The sequence below is a fragment of the Notamacropus eugenii genome, chromosome 7 (genome assembly GCF_028372415.1).
Source record: "Notamacropus eugenii isolate mMacEug1 chromosome 7, mMacEug1.pri_v2, whole genome shotgun sequence".
Taxonomy (NCBI): Eukaryota; Metazoa; Chordata; class Mammalia; order Diprotodontia; family Macropodidae; genus Notamacropus; species Notamacropus eugenii.
Window position 1 is genome coordinate 973,484 of NC_092878.1, and position 21,187 is coordinate 994,670.

At 38.7% G+C, this 21,187-nt stretch overlaps 1 protein-coding gene across 3 annotated transcripts in view; it reads right to left on the minus strand.

Moving 5' to 3' along the window:
• Positions 1–21,187, minus strand: part of MAPK6 (mitogen-activated protein kinase 6) — a 39,677-nt gene that overhangs the window by 7,524 nt on the left and 10,966 nt on the right. For all 3 annotated transcript variants that reach the window (XM_072623531.1, XM_072623532.1, XM_072623533.1), the window contains exons 2-4: positions 18,410–19,599; positions 16,328–16,472; positions 7,761–7,925 (exon numbers count right to left, since the gene is read on the minus strand). In XM_072623531.1, coding sequence (XP_072479632.1) covers positions 7,761–7,925; positions 16,328–16,472; positions 18,410–18,964 — 865 coding nt within the window. In that variant the 5' untranslated portion in view covers positions 18,965–19,599. The remainder of the gene's footprint in view (positions 1–7,760; positions 7,926–16,327; positions 16,473–18,409; positions 19,600–21,187) is intronic.

The window sequence follows — 21,187 nt, forward strand, 5'->3', positions numbered from 1 at the left end:
ATTTACGATGATGGAAACCATGTGGTACTTGGTAGAGTAGAAAGAGCACTGGCTTTGGAGTCAGAATACAACTTCAGATCCTGACTCTGCCTTTTATGGAACTCAGTTTCCTCATCCCTAAAACAAGGGAGTAAGACTGGTTGCCCTTTCTGTCTGACTTTAAATCAGTGATACTAAGAGCCTCAGTGAGGGGTCGGAAAGACTGGAACTGATTTATTAGCAACATGGACTGAGCCTCAAAACCAACTATCAAGGCGAATCCTTGAGGAGGAGGCTGGGATGAGACAAACCCCACCCAGGCAGTTGGAAGACCATCTTCATCTGAAGATAAGAGTTCTTTGTGTATCCACAACAAGGAGGTCACAGATGCACCGGTTACAGTAGATTATCTTCATCTCAAAACCCTTCCCCCAGTCTCTGACAGGGCACTGGCCCTATTTGCCATGGATCCCATACCCTCCCCTCTTCTCAAGTACAACCCTGCCCCCATCCTCAACTCCTCTCCATCTACTGGTTCCTATCCTACTACTTTCTGACATGATGAAATCTGCTCCTCATCCTTAAAAAAAAACTTTCACTAGACTCTACCATCCCCCCCAAGCCATCATACTCTAGCTTTCCTCCCTTTTCATTGTCCATACTTGCTGCTTATTTTCTTCTGTCTCCTCAGTCCTTTTCAACATGGCTTCGTTCAATTGTAACTGCTCTCTTTAGTTACCCATGATCTCTTATTGCTAAATTTGATAATCTTTTCTCAGTTCTCATCCTTCTCAATTATCTGCTGCAATGGATACTTTTCTCTCTTGGAATAATCTCTTGTTTCTAGAGTTTTGTCACACTGCTCTCTCCTGGCTCTTCTCCTACCTCCTACCTCCTCCTTAAATCTCTTGCTAACTTGTTATCCATATCACGTCCCCTAACTGTAAGTGGTCCCCAAGAATCCCTCCTAGGCTGTCTCCCTCAGTAACTTGCCAGCTGTCATACTTTTAATTATCACCTTTAATGCGAATGACTCACAGTATACAACCCTAGTTTCTTCCCCTTCATCCATTAAAACAACACCTAGCTGCTAAACAAAAGTCCTGAACAAAAATCCTGAGTTAATGTTAATCAGTTTTTAATCTGCTTTAAAAACTGGCTTGGGAGAGTTGTCACATGAATGGACAATTTAATGATACTACGTGGGTCATTTTTTATCTGTTTGATTTATTCCTAAGTTGTGTGTGACCTTCTTTCCTAGGCTTCCTATTCAAAGGGTACATACACACCCCACACAAAACCACTTCTAACTTAAAAGACGAGTCAGAAATTGAGCTTACAAGCATACTTTACTAGAGTGTTGAAACAGACCAATGGATTCCTTACAAAGTATTATACCAATAAACTAGGAAACACTTTGGATTGCATATTTTTATCTATTTTTAAAATGTGTATATATATATATACACACACACACACACACACACACACACACACGTGTGTGTATATGTATATATGAAGAACATATGTACAATAGATGCAGAAAAAGCCTTTGATAAAATCCCACATTCCTCCACATATTGCTCCTCTACTTCTCTACTTTTGTTAATTACATCCCAACAGCAGTTTAGCCCTCCTTGAGCTTTTCTAAAAGTTTCAGGTCACCCTCCCACTCCAACAAAAACAAATCCAGAGACAGTCAAGAAAAAGTATCAACCTTGAATATAAATGGGGTCCATTAAAGTGGACAGGATTCCTGCGAGCCACATACTGATTTAGGTTTAAAATGTAAATTATATCTTATTGTGTTTTCACTTATTTTGTTAAATATTTCCCAATTACATTTTAACATGGTCCAGGCCACTCTCCATTTGTCTCTGACACCTGTGATCTGGAGGATTCTCCCAGCCTGCTCCCTCAGGTCAGTGAGTCTCTTCAAATACCCCCAAGTAGAAATTTGGGAACGGGGTTAACAGATAAAAATTTGTCTCCCTGACAAATAAAGTATTAGAAAGTTTAAAGGGAGATCAGAAATTGGGGGGAATTGTTAGGGATGTCACAGCCAACATGGGGGAAATAGGGTTTCTCCATTATATAAGCAGAAGCAACCCGCACACTTCTTTCTTCCTAGAATTGCATCCCAGAGGCATTTACATCAGTGACCATGTAGGCCTTGAAGAATATATATCCAATCAGAAGCTTCCAGAGGACTCAATCAGCAGTTTTGGTCCTGAACCTCAGGATAAGACAGAGGGCCTATCAAATACACCCCAAAATTTCATTCCAATAAACATGGCTTAACATACACTATGTTTTGTGGACCGTCATTCATCTTTCTGAGTCGGTCAATGCGTTGCTATAAAAATCAAACATACTAAATGGTAGGGAAAATGAACAAGAGGTCCCTTCTGACCTCGTCTGCTTCCAATAGACTCCTCTACCTTCCCAAACCTCGCAATACATTTGGTTTTTTCTGTCCTTTCAGTTCCATGTTTTATAGAACCTCTTCATTTTAAACTAGTTTTTGCATTGAATGTACTTTCTTCCCACAAGCACCACACCAAGGAGTTTTATCCTTAATCCATTCAAGTAATACATTTAATTTTCATCATTTTCTTATTGTTCTTGCTGTCTAGATGCAGTGAAGTCTGTCCATCTTAAGTACTTCAATTGTTAAAACTATTTACATAAAACACACTAAATCCCAGCCCCCCAACTCTAAACCTCTGCTTACTCTCATTTCTGTCCCCTTCTGTGGGCCCTAATTGGGCCCACTAATACTAAAGGATTTTTTTGCCTTCAAAGATTTCTCAGTAAAATGACCTGCTACTTTTTTACAAGATAAGGAACCATAAATAATTTTTGTCAGTTAACTAAAACTGGTCAACCTTATCATACTAGTTTTGAAAGCTCCTCTGTCCAAATACCCTCGATGAAAACCCTTCACTCTCTAAGCTTCCCAAATCATATCTTTAAAGGGTCTCTGATCACAAGCATTCCACTGTGCTTCCTAGTGTGATCATCCTTCTAAAAGAACCCCTGATATCAGAAACTGAATGAGTCTTCCACAAAAAAAGTCCATGATAGACTAGATAGATAGAATCTAGCTCAAGAGATTGACTGAATGACGGACACACCTTTTGGAAATGGCATTTATATACCCGTCCCTAGAAGTGTGATTCACTGCTTACTGCATTACCAGCGCCCACTTTGCTGACTCATGAGAATAAGAAACCTTGGAACACAGCTAAATATGAAATGAATAATCAGTAACTTGATGGTGCATGCCTGGGTGATTTGCTTAGGCAACAACCACATTTAACTGCTTTAACTAGACATCCAAAGACTCTTCCCCTGAGACCCCTGAAAACTGAACAGTACAATGTTTTAGGCCTGTCATAAAAACACCCCAAATAGAGCTAATCCCTGCCAGATGCCCTTCACTAGACCATTAATAACTGATACCTTCTCCCTGAAGGTATGTTCTTGAATTCAGTGCATCTACCTGGTCTTAACAGAATGAAGGGTAACAAGTTCTCCCCTTAAAAGCCTTCAAAGATAACTTGACAAAAAAATGTCCACAACTGTCTAAGATAAATGAACACCTATATCTGTTTTTCTTCCAACTCCAGAAACCCACCACCAGGATCGGATCACTACACCATACAAAAAACTAGATAATAAGACTTCCTGAACCATATAGTTCTGAACCAGAAAACTGGTTTTAAGAATGGATGGATCAGAAAGAATGAAACCAAAGGTATATCTCCATTATAGGATCCTACCAGAGACAACCCTTCAAAATAAACAGTTACCCAGTAAACACAAAGCCGTGAATTTTAAGGTCACAGAATCACAGCCACATGCATTTAGAGCTAGAAGGGACCTTAAAGGTCTCTGAGTCCACCCTCTGATCCATTTTATAGATGAAAAAACTAAATACTGAAGAGTTTAAGTGACTTATTCAGGATTATGTGGCTAATATCTCAAGAGAGGATAACTCAGATCTTTCTGACTTCCAAGTCCACCACTCTACCCCTTATATCTTACTTGAACTTATATTTTTACCCCTCCTTCTCCTAAAATGTGCAGATAAGGCTATTCAGACTTCAGAACTCACTCCTTAAAAACCTGACTCCCAACCATGAGTCAGATTCCAGTGCTTCCAGTCTGTATTCCAGGGCTTTATATTACACTATGTGACCTCTAATCAATCGAAACTTAAAAAGTCAAACCTATTTTTAGGCCTCCCAACTTTACTCCTCAGATGATATCCAATTCTCACCAACTAAGGAAAGCTCCAATAGGAAATCTATGTCCCAGCACATACTATCTAGCCCTTGGTATAAGACTGGTAAGATTTTGACAAATTGTCATTGGATAGAAAAATCAGTTTAATTTTTTTTTCCTTTCCTTTTCATACTGTTTAATTAAAAATTGTAGCACTAGTGATGTTAAAACACTTGTTTTTAAAACTGCTTGGTAGACTAGTAGGCATATAACCCAAAGGGGTCAAGAACAGAAAAGAAGGTTCCCTATACAACAAAATGTTCATAACAATGCTGTTTACAGAAACAAAGGTGATGCTTATCAATTGTACAATCCAACTGTGGTACATGAGTGTCATGGAATATTACATGCAACGTAAGAAAAAATATAATTATAGGGAAGCAAAGAAAGATGTATATGAACTGATGCAGAATAAAAAAAAGAACTAGAAAATATACATACAATGACAACATAAACAGGAACCAACCATCTGTAATCATAGTAACCAAGCTGACCTGAGGGAAACCTGACAACGTGTCTTTCTCCCCTTCTTTTCAGAAAGAGTAGGCTATGAGAGAGGAAAACTACATATATTAGATTAATCAGGTACTGTGCTGATTTGTTTATGGGCACCCCTCCCTTTTTATCCGTTACAAAGGATGGCTCTCCGGGTAGCAAACTGGGAGAGACAAAAACGAAGGTAACATCCGGGTTCTTCTTCTTGGTCTGCACAGAAGAGCTTTCAACATGAAGGCAATAAATAAAATTTTTTTAAAAGAAAAGTGCTTAGATTTTCCTTTTTTTTGTTTTTACAAACAGAAATACAGGCACTAATGAACCAAGCTGACTTACTCATATTCAGTATATGTACACATATTCTAAGACCTATACTGTTAACTTATTTCAGACAATTTTCTGTGACTACCTTTAACATAAACTTTAACACAAGCAAACAACTACCTTCAAGACAAAGTCTGGGGTAAATGCATTTGAATTGTTTCCTGGCAAACTCAATTTCTCTCAAAATGAGAGAATTCTATTCAGTGTAGTCATGCTAAGTTAAGTGATTTGAAGTGAAAATCGGCATATTACATCTAAAGAACCGAAAAGGGGTAAAAAGCTTTTATATTATTTAAATATCAAAATCTTAGTTTGTATTACATCAATTACAAAATAATTAGTTTGTATGAGAAAGGAAACATGCATTCCTTGGATGTTTATGAACAGGAAGGGAGAAGGGACCTCGGACTTACAACTGGATATTGCTTCTTGGCAGAACCTTAGAACGTTGGTGCTGCCACTCACAAAGTCAATCTCTCCATCTTTAGAAGTCAAACTTTAGTAGCTTCTGTGAATCACAGCTTAATTACCAGAGACTTCGGATAAGCTGAAGATGGATATTCTATCTTAATATTTTGGAGAGAGCCAAGGCTATGAACTTTCAAATCAGCCAAAGATATCAGTGTCTCTGTCACATCCTCTATGCTAAATTTGGCATCTCTTTTCCCAGCATTTCTTCCTATTACCCTAGAGGGGTAGTCTCCTTTTAAAGGCTTAATATTTGTAATTTTAAAAAACATCAGAAAATGAATATCTAAACGTGATGAGAACAAGCACATTCTCCATTTGAAATGCAGAAATATAAACCATCACAAAAGCAGTAACTTCTGCCAGGGCACTTTACGGGTCTTGATTACTACAATCCTTGATTTTAAGTTAAGCCCTATCTCAAGTTCCAAGCATCCTACAACAGGTATGAATATTTTCATTCAGTTGTCTCAATGGGATATATCGATTGACAGGCATTAGAATTTTCTTTCTTCAGTCTTTGACACCTGACAAGTCCCTGGACAAGTGAGAAAAACAGGCCTCATAGCACTTACTACGTACCAGGCAGTGGACTAAGTGCTTCACAGCTATTGACATCTGGTTTTCATAACAACCCTGGCAGGTAAGTGCTGTTATTATCCCATTTTAGAAGTGAGGAAACTTGAGGCAAATAGAAGATAAGCAACTTAGAGTCAGAGATATTAAGTTTCTGAGGCCAGATTTTGAACTCAGGTCTTCCTGACTCCAGGTCTAGGGCTCTAACCACTGAGGCCACCAGTTGCCTCAGTATCCACATAGCTACCATCTCGACCAACATTTAATTGTCTCTTTTTCCCCCTTGTAGGAGACTCTGGTCAGGCGTCTCCAAACTTCTTCATGCTCTGTTTCTATCAATCACACCCCACTGGGGACCTATTCTTCCCTTCCTGCTCTCCTACCTGGGCAAGAGTAAATAAAGAACTTCATTATCAACACAGTAACACATACAAAAACTAACATTCATTCATTCAAGTAGAATTACGGAATCATAAAAGGGTCAGTGGCTATTATTTAAGAACTAAAAATCAATATATGCAAGTCCTGCATAAATCTTACCAAGTAGTTTCATTCTTTTTTGATTGACTGACAAAATCAATCCAAATTATCCTTGGAAAACAAGGACCATCTGAACATCTAGTATCATTTCTTGGAGTGGTGGTAAAGCAACTCTTTTTCTAACCCACATACAATTTAACTTCCAGAATTTTGTTGAAATGGAGATATTGTTTACAACCAGTAAAGAGAAGCTAAAACTGGAGTGAGGTGATGGGGGGAGGGAGATAGTGGATATCTCTAACTTTCCAAATTGGCATAAAAAATGACAATCCTAAAAAACAAAACATTCAGTGCCACTGCCAGACTGAACGCCAGAATGAATGGGCCACATGACGGGTATAATCCTTGATGGATACAGACAGATTTTATAAACCAATTTTAAAGAATGTAAGCCAAAATTAACTTTCATTACTACTATTTGCCCCTTATAAAAATATCAACATTACAATTAATGTTGGATGATTATTACTTCAGTTAAAATCCTTTGTATTTGTTTATCTTAACACTGATCCAAAAAGCGATATATATCCTGATATAAAACTGAAAACTGCTTTAGTAGTCAACTCAAGGTTTGCACCTCCTTACTTTTTTCTCATCATTCATACTTAAGACACAGTTTTCAGTCATACTTCTTTGTAAGAGTTGGTATCTGATACATATAACAGGTTATATCACTCAACACTTACATATTCGTTACACATTCATACTCACTGGTACCCTCCCTGCCTCCAAGGCATCTCCCTGCCCTGCAGTCTCACTCCCTGCTGCTAACTTAGTCATCCTCTCTCCTCTTCTGTCTTTTCATTCACAGCCACACCTTCATATCTATTCAGACAAACATGGAATCATCACTCCCTAGCAATAAGGAAACTTAATGACAATAGGCATCTCTCCTCTGTTATTACCAATGGCACCAGACTAGAGAAGAGGCAGGGTTAGAAGCAGAAAGTAATCTCAGACAGGCGAAGAGAGCTGAGAGCAAGTGAAATATGAAAAGCAGAAGACTAAGCTGGGACCCAGATGCCAAAACATGTATCAGGCATATGCATAAGAAAGAAAAGAACACAATGCATCTCAATGCAGATTACCTTCACGACTAATCCCTGGAAGCAGCTGAATTAAGGGTTTGTGTGGCTCAGTCATATCGTTTCTTATGTAAACTGGGATTACACTGAGAAGCTCCTGCCGATCTTCCTCATGTACAACAGGAATCGATTCTAAAATCAGCTGCATCTGTTCAAGTTCATGTGCACCTGAATAAGAAATACCAAGTGAAATATATATCAATGACCCCAAAACCCAAAAAATTGTGATCTCTTCCTTCAAATTACTTTATGTCATATATTTTTCTGCATACATATTTAATTTTCAATAGAATAAGAGCTGCTTGAATGCACAGACTTCAAGACATCACAGATTTAAAACTGGAAGGAACCTTAAAGGTCATCGTCTAATCTACCTCCTTCCTCCCAACAACTCCCCCGCTTTCCACAAATAAAAAATGAAGACCCGAACAGATTATTGGCTTAGTCATACCGACACTAAGTAACAGAAGTAGGAAGCAAACTGTGGAGCTCAGACTCCAGATGCCAAGCCCTACTGTACCACACCCCCTTTGTGGCTACTTCAGTTTTGCTTTTGTATCTCCAGAACCCAGCACACTCTCTAGTGTACATATTAGACCCGTGAAAAATGTTTAATTGAACACATAGTACATTACCTAGTATAATTTCCATTATATTTTGTAATTGTCCCAAACAACATTTATGGTTAGCTAAAATGCACATTTCATTAGGTTTATAGACAAGTTGTACCTTTCCACCACCCAGAATGTCATTAACCCTCTCAACTGCAGGTCTCCAAAAAATCTTTAATTTTTTTTGCCCATGCCTTCTTAGCTGATTCACTATCTGCGACACCATGTCAAGACAACACGGTATAGTATAAATAACAATGCAACTCAAAGTAAGAGACCCGAGTCACAATCTAAACATGTAACACTAAGTTTTCATTTCCAGAAAGCCTGTGTGATGAATAACGCAGGTTGTGTTCAAAACCGCCCATGTACTCTTCACCTCCTTCTCTGCACTTTTTTCCGCTGTTCTTTCATTCCCTCCCCCACCCCCACAGAAAGCTACGATAAAGTCCAGATATGTTTCTCTATAGCTATAGATACATACATACACATATACGTATATACATACATATGCAGACATAGACTTCCCCAAAAATATTCTACTCCTGATCTCTGTTTTTTGGTTTGTGCATATCTCTCACTTCCTCTCCCTCCTGCCTCCTCTACTTTACTTTTACCCACTACCTTGCCTTCCCCAATCCAAGGATGCCTTCCCTATCCTCCCATTCCCATAAACCTAAATACCCTTCATACCCCTCTTTTACCTATTCCCTTGCCCACCCTCTAAAGATTCCTCCCTTGTCCTCTCCCCACCCCATGCCTCTATCATTTTATTTCCCCTGAATTTAGAAGATTTTCATATTCTTCTAAATGTATATGTACTGTTCCCTCTTACATCCATTCCCAATGAAAGGAGGTTGTCAGAACTACCAGCCCTCATCTCCCATCTAATTCCTCTGTATCAGTTCTTCCTCTTGCGACTCACTTGTACAAAATAATTGCACTTTTTAGCTCTTCCTAAATGGTTTTACTTTGGCAATTGACAAAATTTACACTTTATTATTATATACATTTAATTATATATAACATGTAATTATATACATACACATAATTATATATTATATACATTTAATTTGTAATTACATCACAATACATTAAATTAAATTAAATTACAAATTCTTCAAAGTCTGAGAGTTTATCAAATGACCCTTTCTTTTTCATTCAGAATAATACTAATCTTTGCAGGGTATGATACTTTTGGCTGGTGCCCCAGCTCTTTTGCTCTTCAATATACTGTGTTCCAAGACTTGTGATCCTTTAACATCTCTGCTGCTAGATCTTGTGTGATTCTAATTGTGGCTCCATCATATTTAAATTGTTTCAATCTTGATGCTTTAATATTTTATCCTTGAGCTGGGGGTTTCACAATTTGACTATGATATTCCTATGAGTTATCCTCATAGGATCTCTTTTTAAGTGGTGATTGACAGATTTTTTCTATTTCTACTTCACTCTCCTTGTTCTAATGTTTCAGGACAATTTTCTTTAATTATTTCTTCTATCAAGATTCTTTTTTTAATCATAATTTTCAGTTAGTCAGATTACTTTTATATTTTCTCTTCTTGACCTATTTTCCAAATCTGTTTTTCTTATAAGGTGTTTCACTTACTCTTTTTCATTATTCATATTTTGTTTAATTATTTCTTGATCTCTTACAATTTGCTGACTTCACTTTGCCCAATTCTAATTTTTAAGGTGTCATTTTCTTCCTTAAGATTCTGGATCTCCTTTTCTAATTAGCTGACTTTCTTTCATAACCTTCTTATTTTTCTTGGATTATTCTTTTTTTAAAAGGTTTTCCTTCATCTCTGTCATTTGATTTTTAGTCTTTTTAAAGATCTTCCGTAAATTCTTTTTGGGCAGGTGATCCTTTGCGTTACTCCTTGGCGGTTTCTTTACTTCCGTATCTTCCTCTGAAGATGATCCCCAGTCATCACTATTCCCATAATAGCTTTCTATGGTTAAATTCTTTCTCCTTTGCCTGTGCATTTTTTCTGGTAATAGCTTAATTTCTGCAATCACCTCTAGCCCTAGAGTGTGAGAAATGGTGCCTCTTGCCCCAGATCTTCAGTTTTCCCCTCTAGCCTGGAAACAAAAGCTAAACCTCCAAACCCCTGTAAGAGCCCATAACCAGAGGCTTTCTGCCCCACTGCTTCTGCTGGTTCTTCCCTCCAGCTCTTCGCAGCACAGTTTATTATAAGTGTTCCTTAATGGCAGAGGTTCCCTCAATCTTCCTGGCTCAAATGCCCAACTCACCCCACTATGGGGTTTGTAAAAGTTCCAGCTGGGGCTGATGCGCCTCCCAAACCAAATAACCCCAGGGCTCAGACCTGTCCCAGGATTTTTCTTCTGATCTTCTTGAATTGTCCCAGGAAGACCCCTATTGTACCCCTATTATCTCCACCCTCACTTTGTTCACCCTAAGGTGCTATTTTAATTCTTTGGTGGGGGAAAATCTTGAAAGCTTGGACTTTTCTGACTTACTCCACCATCTTCCCAGAATCCTCTTGCAGATATTACTCTTACTAACCAAATGACCAAGGCAAGTCACAATCTCTCAACAATCTCAGTTTGCACATCTATAAATGAGCGAATCAGACCAAATGATCTCTGACGTTCTTCACAAATAGCTTCCTATGAAGTTAAGAGATAACAGATATGAGAGAGCTTTGTATCTATAAAAATCACAGCACAAATGAAAGCTATAATCGGCAGTCCCCAACTGTTGATGCTTCACATTCCATTCAAGAGTGCCTGACACCCAATAGTCTCAACTTCCAGCCACCTTTCTAGGATAGTGTACTGATGCAGTGGTGCGGCATCTAATAGCAAAAGAGGAGAACTATGAGTTTTTCTCAAAAGAGTAGATCCTCTGAACTCAACTCAAAGGAATAATTTTGAATGCCTCAGGCTTGCTATATTATAGGAAGAGAGCAGGAAAAAGTCATAAAGATCATACTTCCCCGGGGATATTTTTCCAACTGGGTCACACAAACTATATCAATAAAGTCCTTATGAAATGTGAATAAATTAGATGTTAACTAGCATCGGCTTTAGGTCAAATCTTTATAGGTCAAACCTATAACATTTATGTTTGTATGTGTCATATAATGTACATAGCTCATCACATCTATTTTATATAATGTATATAGTTCATCACATCTACTTTATAGGACATGGAGCAAAATTTTACTGTTTAAATTTTAGATGTTTATAGCTGCCATCTTTATTTTATGATAGCGTGGGCCTCAGCATGTTAGAGCTGGAAAAGACCTCAGAATCCCATCTACTCCAATATACTCATCTTACAGATTAGATGAAACTGGAGCCCAGAAAGGTGAGATAATTCATCAGCGGTGAATCCCATAATCTGCCTCCCAAACCAGAATTCTTTCCTGAGCCTCACCACTTCTTATAAATAATTATTTGATTCCAACTCCTCAGTCAGAAACATTCCCCAATTAGAATACTCATTCCTACAGGGAATGAGGATACTTTAACTATCTACTCTGTGATGTGACTGGCAGCAATGTTTTGCAATAAGAAATGGGGCTCTGCCTGTTGTTTGGCTACATTTCTTGGGAGTCCAATTTTTTTCTAAACTGAAATTTCTTATCATGATCACAATTTATGGATGAAAATTAAGATATTCATCAGGAAACACCTTATATAGAATCTGAAAATTCCATATAAACAGATATTCGTAGTAAGTACTAGTGCTAAAAATTACCATAAAATAAATGTTTATGCTTTCCTTAACACTCACTCTATCTCATCAAAAGCTAAAGTTTCTCTAAATCTGATTTCTTCTTTAGTAACCTTACTAACTTAACTCATCTCTGCACAACAGGGTAGAAAGTGATAGAGAAGATCCATTCTAAAGGCCAAATGTGTAACAAAAGAATGAAGAACTTGGATCATCATATTATTTCCCCCTTCAAAAACCTTGCAAGACTCCCTATTTTCTACTTTATCAAACCTAAACTACTGGTTTCCAAGCTCTTACATATTATCTTGCCCAACCTATTCAAATTTGATTTTTCATGAATCTCCTCCAAAGCTCCAGTGTGGATGCTTTTCTGTTTGTTACAATATACATACTGCATTCATTTTTCCTTCACACCCTAATTGTCCTAATTTTTTGTCCTAATTGTCCTAATTTTTTCCATCTTTGACTATCTAAATGTCACCCAGTCTACAAGCCCAACACTCCAGTCCTACCCACTCATAAAGCCTTCTGAATATTCTAGCCATCTGATCTCTCCTATGAACAACTCTACTGCATTTACATTCAAAACCACAACATTTAGCATTTACTTATACTCTGCCTTAGGGGGAATCTGATGTTTCCTGTATTATCTTCACAAATAAACTATTTCTGGAAAGAGACTACAGTATCTCCCACTTCTCTTTCTACATAGCACCTAGCACAATTGTCTTCCAGGTGAGCTGGGCTTGATGAAAATCTCAGAAGTCACCATCATTTTTTCCAGAAGTTCCCACCAAACATAATGCCAACATATAGCAGGTACTTGAAAAATACATGCTTTTTTAAATTTCCAAGATCACAACCACTAAACTATAATAGTTCAAGTGGCAAAGACTATGGGAGACCAAAGAAAAAACAGCTGAACTTTCAGCAGTTGCATCAGTAATGGGCCATCAGCAGCAAAGCCTAAAAGTGATAAAGCTGCACAGCACAGATGACAGATAGCAGCTTACAGTCTGAATGAGATTTGGGTTCAAGAACTGAAGTGAACAATCAGCTTCACTCTAGGCCTCCAAAGTTATCTGTAGTCCTATGGCAAGACATAAGTCAAGACAACTGGTGATGGCTCAGCCCATGAACTTTAAACCCCTATTTAGGGGCACAGCCAAGATGGTGGAGTAGAAGGACACACCTCTAGAAGCTCTCCTCCCACAGCCCATAAAATATCTGTAAAAAAAAATGATTCTAAACAAATTCTAGAGCAATAGAAGCCACAAAATGACAGAGTGAAAGGGAGTTCCAGCCCAAAGCAGCCTGGAAGGCCAACAGGAAAGGTCCATCACACAGGGTGCAGAGCGGAGCGCAGTACATTGTGGGCAGTGCCGCCACAAGGACAAGACTGTGGCGGTCTTCAAGGTGCCACCAGCAGCAGTTGCAGGTCCCAGATTCCTCAACTCACAAATGCCAAAGACAGCTTCAGAGGTCAGTGAGAAAGCTCTTTCGCTTGGCTAAGAAGGGAACAGAGGGGTCTAGCCCTGGTCCCAGGTGGCAGTAGCTTCCATTGTTGGAGCCCTGGCCTAAAACCCCTGGAGGAATTGAGCAGCTGATCTGATTCTCAGCACAGAGTGGCTGCCCAGGGGTGAGGAGGAGTGCTGGGGTGGTGGAGCTGGTGAGGCTCTGGAGAGGGAATCCTGCTCACAGATCAAAGCACAGGCCAGGAGAGGAATAAACTCCTTTCCGTTGATTGTGACACCTTGGAGGAACTGAGAATTTACATGTCCCCAGAGTATACCCTCCCCTTGACAAAGAACTCAAAAGTCAAGTGACTGGCTGGGAAAATTCCCAAGAAAGGGAAAAAGAATAAGACAATAGAAGGTTACTTTCTTGGTGAGCAGGCATTTTCTTCCATCCTTTCAAATGAGGAGGAACGATGCATGTCATCAGAGGAAGACCTAGGGGTCAGGGCTTCTTTATCCAAAATCTCCAAAGTGGATGTGCAGTGGTCTCAGGCCATGGAAGAGCTCAAAAAGGATTTTGAAAAATCAAGTAACAGAGGTGGAGGAAAGATTGGGAGGAGAAAAGAGATGCAAGAAAATCATGAAAAGGGGGTCAACAGCTTGCTAAAGGAGACCCAAAAAAATGTTGAAGAAATTAACACCTTTAAAAATAGACTAACTCAAATGGAAAAAAGAGGCCCTAAAAGCCAATGAGGAGAAGAAAGCTTTAAAAAGCAGAATTAGCCAAATGGAAAAAAAGGTTCAAAAGCTCACTGAAGAAAATAGTTTTTTAAAAATCAGAATGGAGCAGATGGAAGCTAATGACTTTATGAGAAACCAAGAAATTACAAAACAAAACCAAAAGAATGAAAAAATAGAAGGCAATGTGAAATATCTCCCTGGAAAAACAACTGACCTGGAAAAGAGATCCAGGAGAGACAGTTTAAAAATTATGGGAATACCTGAAAGCCATGATCAAAACAAGAGCCTAGACATCACCTTCCATGAAATTATCAAGGAAAACTGCCCTGATATTCTGGAACCAGAGGGTAAAATAAATATTGAAAGAATTCACCAATCACCTCCTGAAAAAGATCCCCAAAGGTAAACTCCTAGGAATATTGTGGCCAAATTCCAGAGTTCCCAAGTCCAGGGGAAAATATTGCAAGCAGCCAGAAAGAAACAATTTGAGTATTGTGGAAACAATCAGGATAACACAAGATCTAGCAGCTTCTACCTAAAGGGATTGAAGAGCTTGGAATATGATATTCCAGAAGTCAAAGGAACTAGGACTAAAACCAAGAAATCACCTACCCAGCCAAACTGAGTATAATAGTTCAGGGGAAAAAACGGTCATTCAATGAAATAGAGGACTTTCAAGCATTCTTGATGAAAAGACCAGAGCTAAATAGAAAATCTGACTTTCAAACACAAGAATCAGGAGAAGCATGAAAAGGTAAACAGAAAAGAGAAATAAGGGACTTACTAAAGCTGAACTGTTTACATTCCTACATGGAAAAATAGTATTTGTAACCCTTGAGACTTTTGTCAGTATTTGGGTAGTTAGAGGGATTATATACATATATATAGACAGAGGGCACAGGGTAAGTTGAATAGGAAAGGATGATATCTAAATAAATAAAATTAAGGAGAGAGGAATATATTGGGAAGGGAAAGGGAGAAATGGAATGGAGCAAATTATCTCTCATAAAAGAGGCAAGAAAAAGCTTTTTCAATGAAGGGGAAAAGGGTGAGGTGAGAGGGGAAAAGTGAAGCTTACTCTCATCACATTTGGTTTAAGAAAAGAATAACATACATACTCAATTTGGTATGAAAATCTATCTTATACTACAGGAAAGATGGGGAGAAGGGGATAAGTAGGGTAAGGGGATGATAGAAGGGAGGGCGAATGGAAAGAGGGAGCAATTAGAAGTAAACACTTTTGGGGAAGGACAGGGTCAAAAGAATGGGGGGCATATAGGTAGTCTTTCATAACATGACTATTTTGGAAGTCTTTAGCAAAATTACACATATATATCCTATATTGAATTGCTTGCCTTCTCAGTGGGGATGGGTGGGGAGGGAAGAAGGGAGAGAAGTTGGAACTCAAAGTTTTAGGAATAAATGTTGAGAATTGTTTTTGCAAGTAACTTTGAAATAAGAAATACAGGTAATGGGGTATAGAAATCTATCTTTCCCTACAAAAAAAGAGAGAAGATGGGGATATGGGAAGGGAGGGGTGTGACAGAAGGGAAGGTAGATTGGGGGAAGGGGTAATCAGAATGCATGGAGTTTTGGGGTGGGGGAGGGGAGAGATGGGGAGAAAATCTTGAAACTCAAAGTCTTGTGGAAATGAATGTTGAAAACTAAAAATTAATTTAAAAAATTGGAAAAAAAACAGATGACAGGTAGCACAATAATAATATAGGACCTTACAAGCTTTAAAAATGAACTGCATCTTTTTTAGAAACAATCAGCAGACTTAATACATAAAAGGATACTGTAGAGTTATGTTAAGTTCAAGTAAATAGAAGGTTTGAAAAATGGTGCAAATATATAAAGGGTATCAACTTCCCACTATTAAAAAAACTACTAAAAAAATACTACTCACCTTTGAATTTTGAAATTCTTCATTCCACAGTAAATTACCTGATTTGTACATAGATCATTTTTACTCAATAAATGAAAAAGTATTTCTGTATGAGACTAATTTCTACACTGTGTGTGTGCATATATATAAAAAGAAATTCGAACCTGCAAAGAGGGTTTTCCCAGTCAGCATTTCAGCAAAGATGCATCCTGCAGCCCACATATCAATGGCTTTAGTATAGTTATTAGGAGAAAGTAAAAGTCGTGGAGATCTGTACCATTTAGTAACCAATCCTTCCGAAAGATGACCCTAAAAAAAAAGAAAAGCTTACTTTCAACAATGTTACTTGAACAAAAGACAGCAAATAAATAAATCTGACCTAGAGAATCGTCTAAATCTAAAAAAACAATGTGGAATTTTAAAACTATTCTATTTTTGGAGGGCAATGGCTATTTGGGGTATCAGTTCTCTTAAGGAGATCTTTCTAACTTCTATTTTCATAGTAGAATAGACCTCACTACAATATATGCAGATTTCATTTGACAATTATAGGTCAAAAAGGTTATAGAAATCACGTGTATTAACTCAGTCAGTAATTCGAAAATGTTGAAATCCTCAAAGCCTTAGAGAAAAGGCCATACCCTAGAATTCTGATCTATGTTTCTAGAAACAAAAGATGTAATGTAATCAATAAATGTAATTTCTTGACTGCTATGCTTAAATGTGGCTCTATTACACATTCAAAGAAGTGAAGATATTGTCCTTCACATGTTTATAGTTATGCATACAAGTGTAATGCACTTCACCCATCAATCATATGTCCAGTCATTTGCACTGGAATTGATGCATTTTAAATGCAACAGGGGAACCTGTAATTAAAGGAATCCTACTGTGAATAATTTAACTTCTGTATAAATGAATATTTTGCACCATATCATGCTTGCCAAAGGCAAGGTGGCACTGTATATTAAAGAGCTACAAAGAAAGAAGATCCTACAAGCTTTCAAGGAGGCAATTAGCCATCTTACGCTTTCAGACAAAACCTTATTCATCAAACCAAATATATGAACTAGTAACCTACTGAAATTGTAATATCCCCCACTATTAAATTGTTTTTTACCCATTTAACACAAATGTCTCAAATTCAAGACCAAAACAGTTCAAAATAGATCCTACAAAAAGGTGATAATCTTTTAATGAAGGGGATACTGAAAGCTTGTTTATGCCTCTACAGACATGAAGAAACTGGCATTAAGGAAATACTTCAGTTAGATAAAAAGGAAGAACTTAGTGATCATGAGAATGATAAAGACTGGGGAAAAATAAGTTCCTATGGGATTCTGGGATGTCTCCAGGGTTGAAGACCTTCGAAGATACACAATTCTATGTCCTAGAATATCCTTAAATAGAGTTCTGGGATTGATGTTGTTTGAGACTTTTCTAAGCCCCATGATTCTATATTGGGAGGCAGTGTAGTATAGTTGATAGAGAGAAGACCTCCAACCATCTAGAAGAACTGGGTTGAAGTCCTGCCACTGATGAACACTGGCTGTATGACTGAGCAAGTCACTTAATCTCTCAGTGCCCCAGGCAACTCTTTTAAGTCTAGCAGTTATACATGACTAATACAGAAATATGTTTTGCACGATTGAACATGTATGATCTATCGCAAACTGCTTGCCTTCTCAAGGAGGGAGATCATTTGGAACCCAAAAGTTTAAAAACTGAAATGTTAAAATTTGTTTTTACATGTAATTGAAAAAAAAAATTTAATTACAAAAAAGCAGCACTAGCAGATGTGGATCTTGTTAGTAAAGGAAGTTCCTTACAAGGAGTTCTTTATAGCAATGAAATTGCAGAAGGGTCAAAAGAATGCTTCCATATTACATCGAAAGCCCTTCTTTTGTGTTACCACTAACTGAATCAGTTTAGTTTGGCGTTATTTATACGTCTAGAAAATGTGACTGACACCATTCATTCTCAGTTATCCTCAATTGTTCTCAATAAATGAAAAATGACTTCTGGATGTGACTATCTTTATTTTCTGTGTGTATATAAAAAGAAATTCAAACTTGCAAAAAGGGTTTTCTCAGCATTTCAGCAAAGATATAGCCTACAGCCCAAGTCAAGGCCTCAGATTCCAGAAGAATTCTTGGATGGATTACCCCATCCTACCCTTCCACAGCCCTCTCCCCCCTGCCCCCACGCACACAAACGCAACCCTAACAAGCTTTTCTTTCACATACCTTATGGGAGTAATGGGGATCCATGATCCGGGCTAGACCAAAGTCACCTATCTTCAGCACCAAGTCTTCGGTATTAATGAAGAGATTAGCTGGTTTGAGATCTCTGTGCAGTACATTTGCAGAATGAATATACTTGAGCCCACGTAGCAGCTGATACATGAAAAGCCTGGCATGCTCCTCCAGCAAAGGGCCCTGCTCTAGCAGATTAGCCAAGTCTGTCTCCATGTACTCCTGAACAATGTAAACACTGTTCAGTTCTGTCAAAGAGCCCACATCATCTGTTAACTGGCTTCCACTGGGACCAAGAATTTCAAATACTTTCACAATGTTATCATGGTCGAGTCTTCTAATAATTTTGATTTCGCGTAAAGCATGTTTAACACTCTGGGGATCTGTAAGAACAATTTTCTTGACAGCCACTCTTTTGTCACAGTCATTATCGACAGCAGAAAAAACTAAGCCATTGCCACCACAACCCAGCGGTTTTAAGTCCATATACCGAGAGCCCAGATCAAAACCATGAATGTTCATGAGACTTTCAAACTTTTCTGCCATTTTGAAACACTTATTTATTATTTTTCCTTTCAAACTGATGAACTTGTGTAAACACGGAAGGAAACTGGCATCAAAAAGAAAGATCTTTCAAAAAGGGAGAAAAATAATTCTGCTTCCACTGCAAGATGGTTTCTCGATACTCATCGCATGTGCCAACCAGGCCTGGTGAGTTCCCTTTCAATTTACAGCTTGTAAGCTCTAACTCATACTGAGAATTAGAAAGATTGCATTCTCCATAGCTCACGATAGGGGCAGCAACTCTGCAGACATTAAAGAAAACACTCAAGAAACTCAAACGGAATGAAATGACATACTATGCACTCAGCTTTACTGTGCTAAACGAGCTAACATTTAACAAAAACGTGAACAAATATGCACACGACAGGCTTCTCGGAACATTCTCCTCACAGTGCAGATACATTCAGTGTTGGACTGGTCCTGAGCAGCATCATTTCTAGGGCGCCAGTAAGCACGACTTAGTTCTGTTTCTTCCCTCCTCTGTTTGTTTACTGTTTATCTGACTAGGAAGCGCTGGCAGCTGTTGGTTTATAGAAGATGTCTTTTGTTAGTGATCAGGTGGCTCCAGCTCACCACAATCACAATCAAAGCTGCCATCCATCTTACTCAGTGACAACCTGAAAAAGAAAGGGAAAAAAAGGAGAAAGAGATCAGGAAAATCATACTGCAGGCTCCACGGTTTCCCTTCTACTTCAGCCACAGACTAGTCAGATGTAAACTGCTGATTTCGACATTTAAAACTGAAAAAATTTTCTCTATTAAAGGTTCATTTTCAAACAATAAGGTGCTCACAGAAGTTTGCCTAAGCAACAATTTCACAGCATAACGTAGTAGATACATCTTTAAGACTGTTTCTGGCAGTCTCATTATGTGGCCCTGTCTATCAGAACAAACGCACAGACCATCATATCACCTTTGTCGTTGTGACAGTTCACATCTAGCCTTCACAAAGACTATACATGCCCAAGGAATGTAGCTTTGTCCCAAGCTGACAAACTCATTTAAAGCAAACGACACCACCAGGAGAACATGGCGATGACGCCAGAGGTCCTGAGCAGAGCCCACTACTTCAGAGATCATCCACTCACATCAGCCATCTCCATGATTCCCCGCTATTTTACAATCATCTGTGTCTAAAGCTGAGAGCTTAGTATGGCAAGGCCCTCACTCATGCATCTCCCAGAAGAGGTGAGGAAAAGCAAGTCAGCTCGAAATCAACTGGTACTATCCCCTAACTCCACACACTTTATAACTCTCTGCACAGAAATGAATGTTCGATTCCACGCCCCCGCCACTCACATGTATCTGACCAAAGACTACAATGTTATTTTGGGGGTTGCCTAGAAAGAGATATGAAGATAAGGGCTAGACTAGAAAGAGGTAACTGCAGAAACTGAGTTGGCTTGATTCAGTCTGCTTCTCTAGATCTGACACTGGCTGCTTTTCCTACCATCACCCAGACTTCCTCCTCTTCCCCAAGAAATGCAACTGATATGGCTAGGGCACAAATGAAAGAATGCAACACAATTTGCTTATTCCAAAGGAACTAGGTCCATCCCTCCCCTCCCACCCCACCCCACCCCCCTCTTAAACAGGGAAGTCACTTATCTCAGACTTTTAGTCAAGAAAAGTATAGCTTCAAGTAGTGGTCAGGGTGACCATCTTAGATAGCACTCTTTACTTTGGTGGAATTCCCTCCCATCTTCTCTCCACTGATTCAATCAGCTGTATTGTATGGCTACCTGTCATCTGACCTCACTCAGAAAGAAAGATGGTTTTATTTTGGTCATTTTCCCTCTAGATCCCCAGATCTCCTCTACAGCAACCCAAGCCCCAACTTGGCCACCCAGTTGCCAAATATACAAGGAGCACAGAGGCAAACAAATTCAGCAAACTTCTGTTCCCATGATGAGCACTAACAGGGCTGGAGAAATCAACAGAGAAGTCCATTACATCTGAAGATAAAGGCTAGATTATAACTGCACATACCCTGGGGAGTGGGCACCTATTCACTTGCCATAGCACTTCCCCTCAATTCCCTGAGTACCTAGAGCTATAGGGGTTCTGGGAGCCACTTTTTCATCCCCACAGCAGAAGCTTCCAAAGCCTTGATGCTTGACCATGCCTAACTCTGGTTTTAAATGTTCACTAGGAAAGCACTAAGTGTCTACTGTGCAGTGCTCTAGAGCTACTGATGAACTGAAG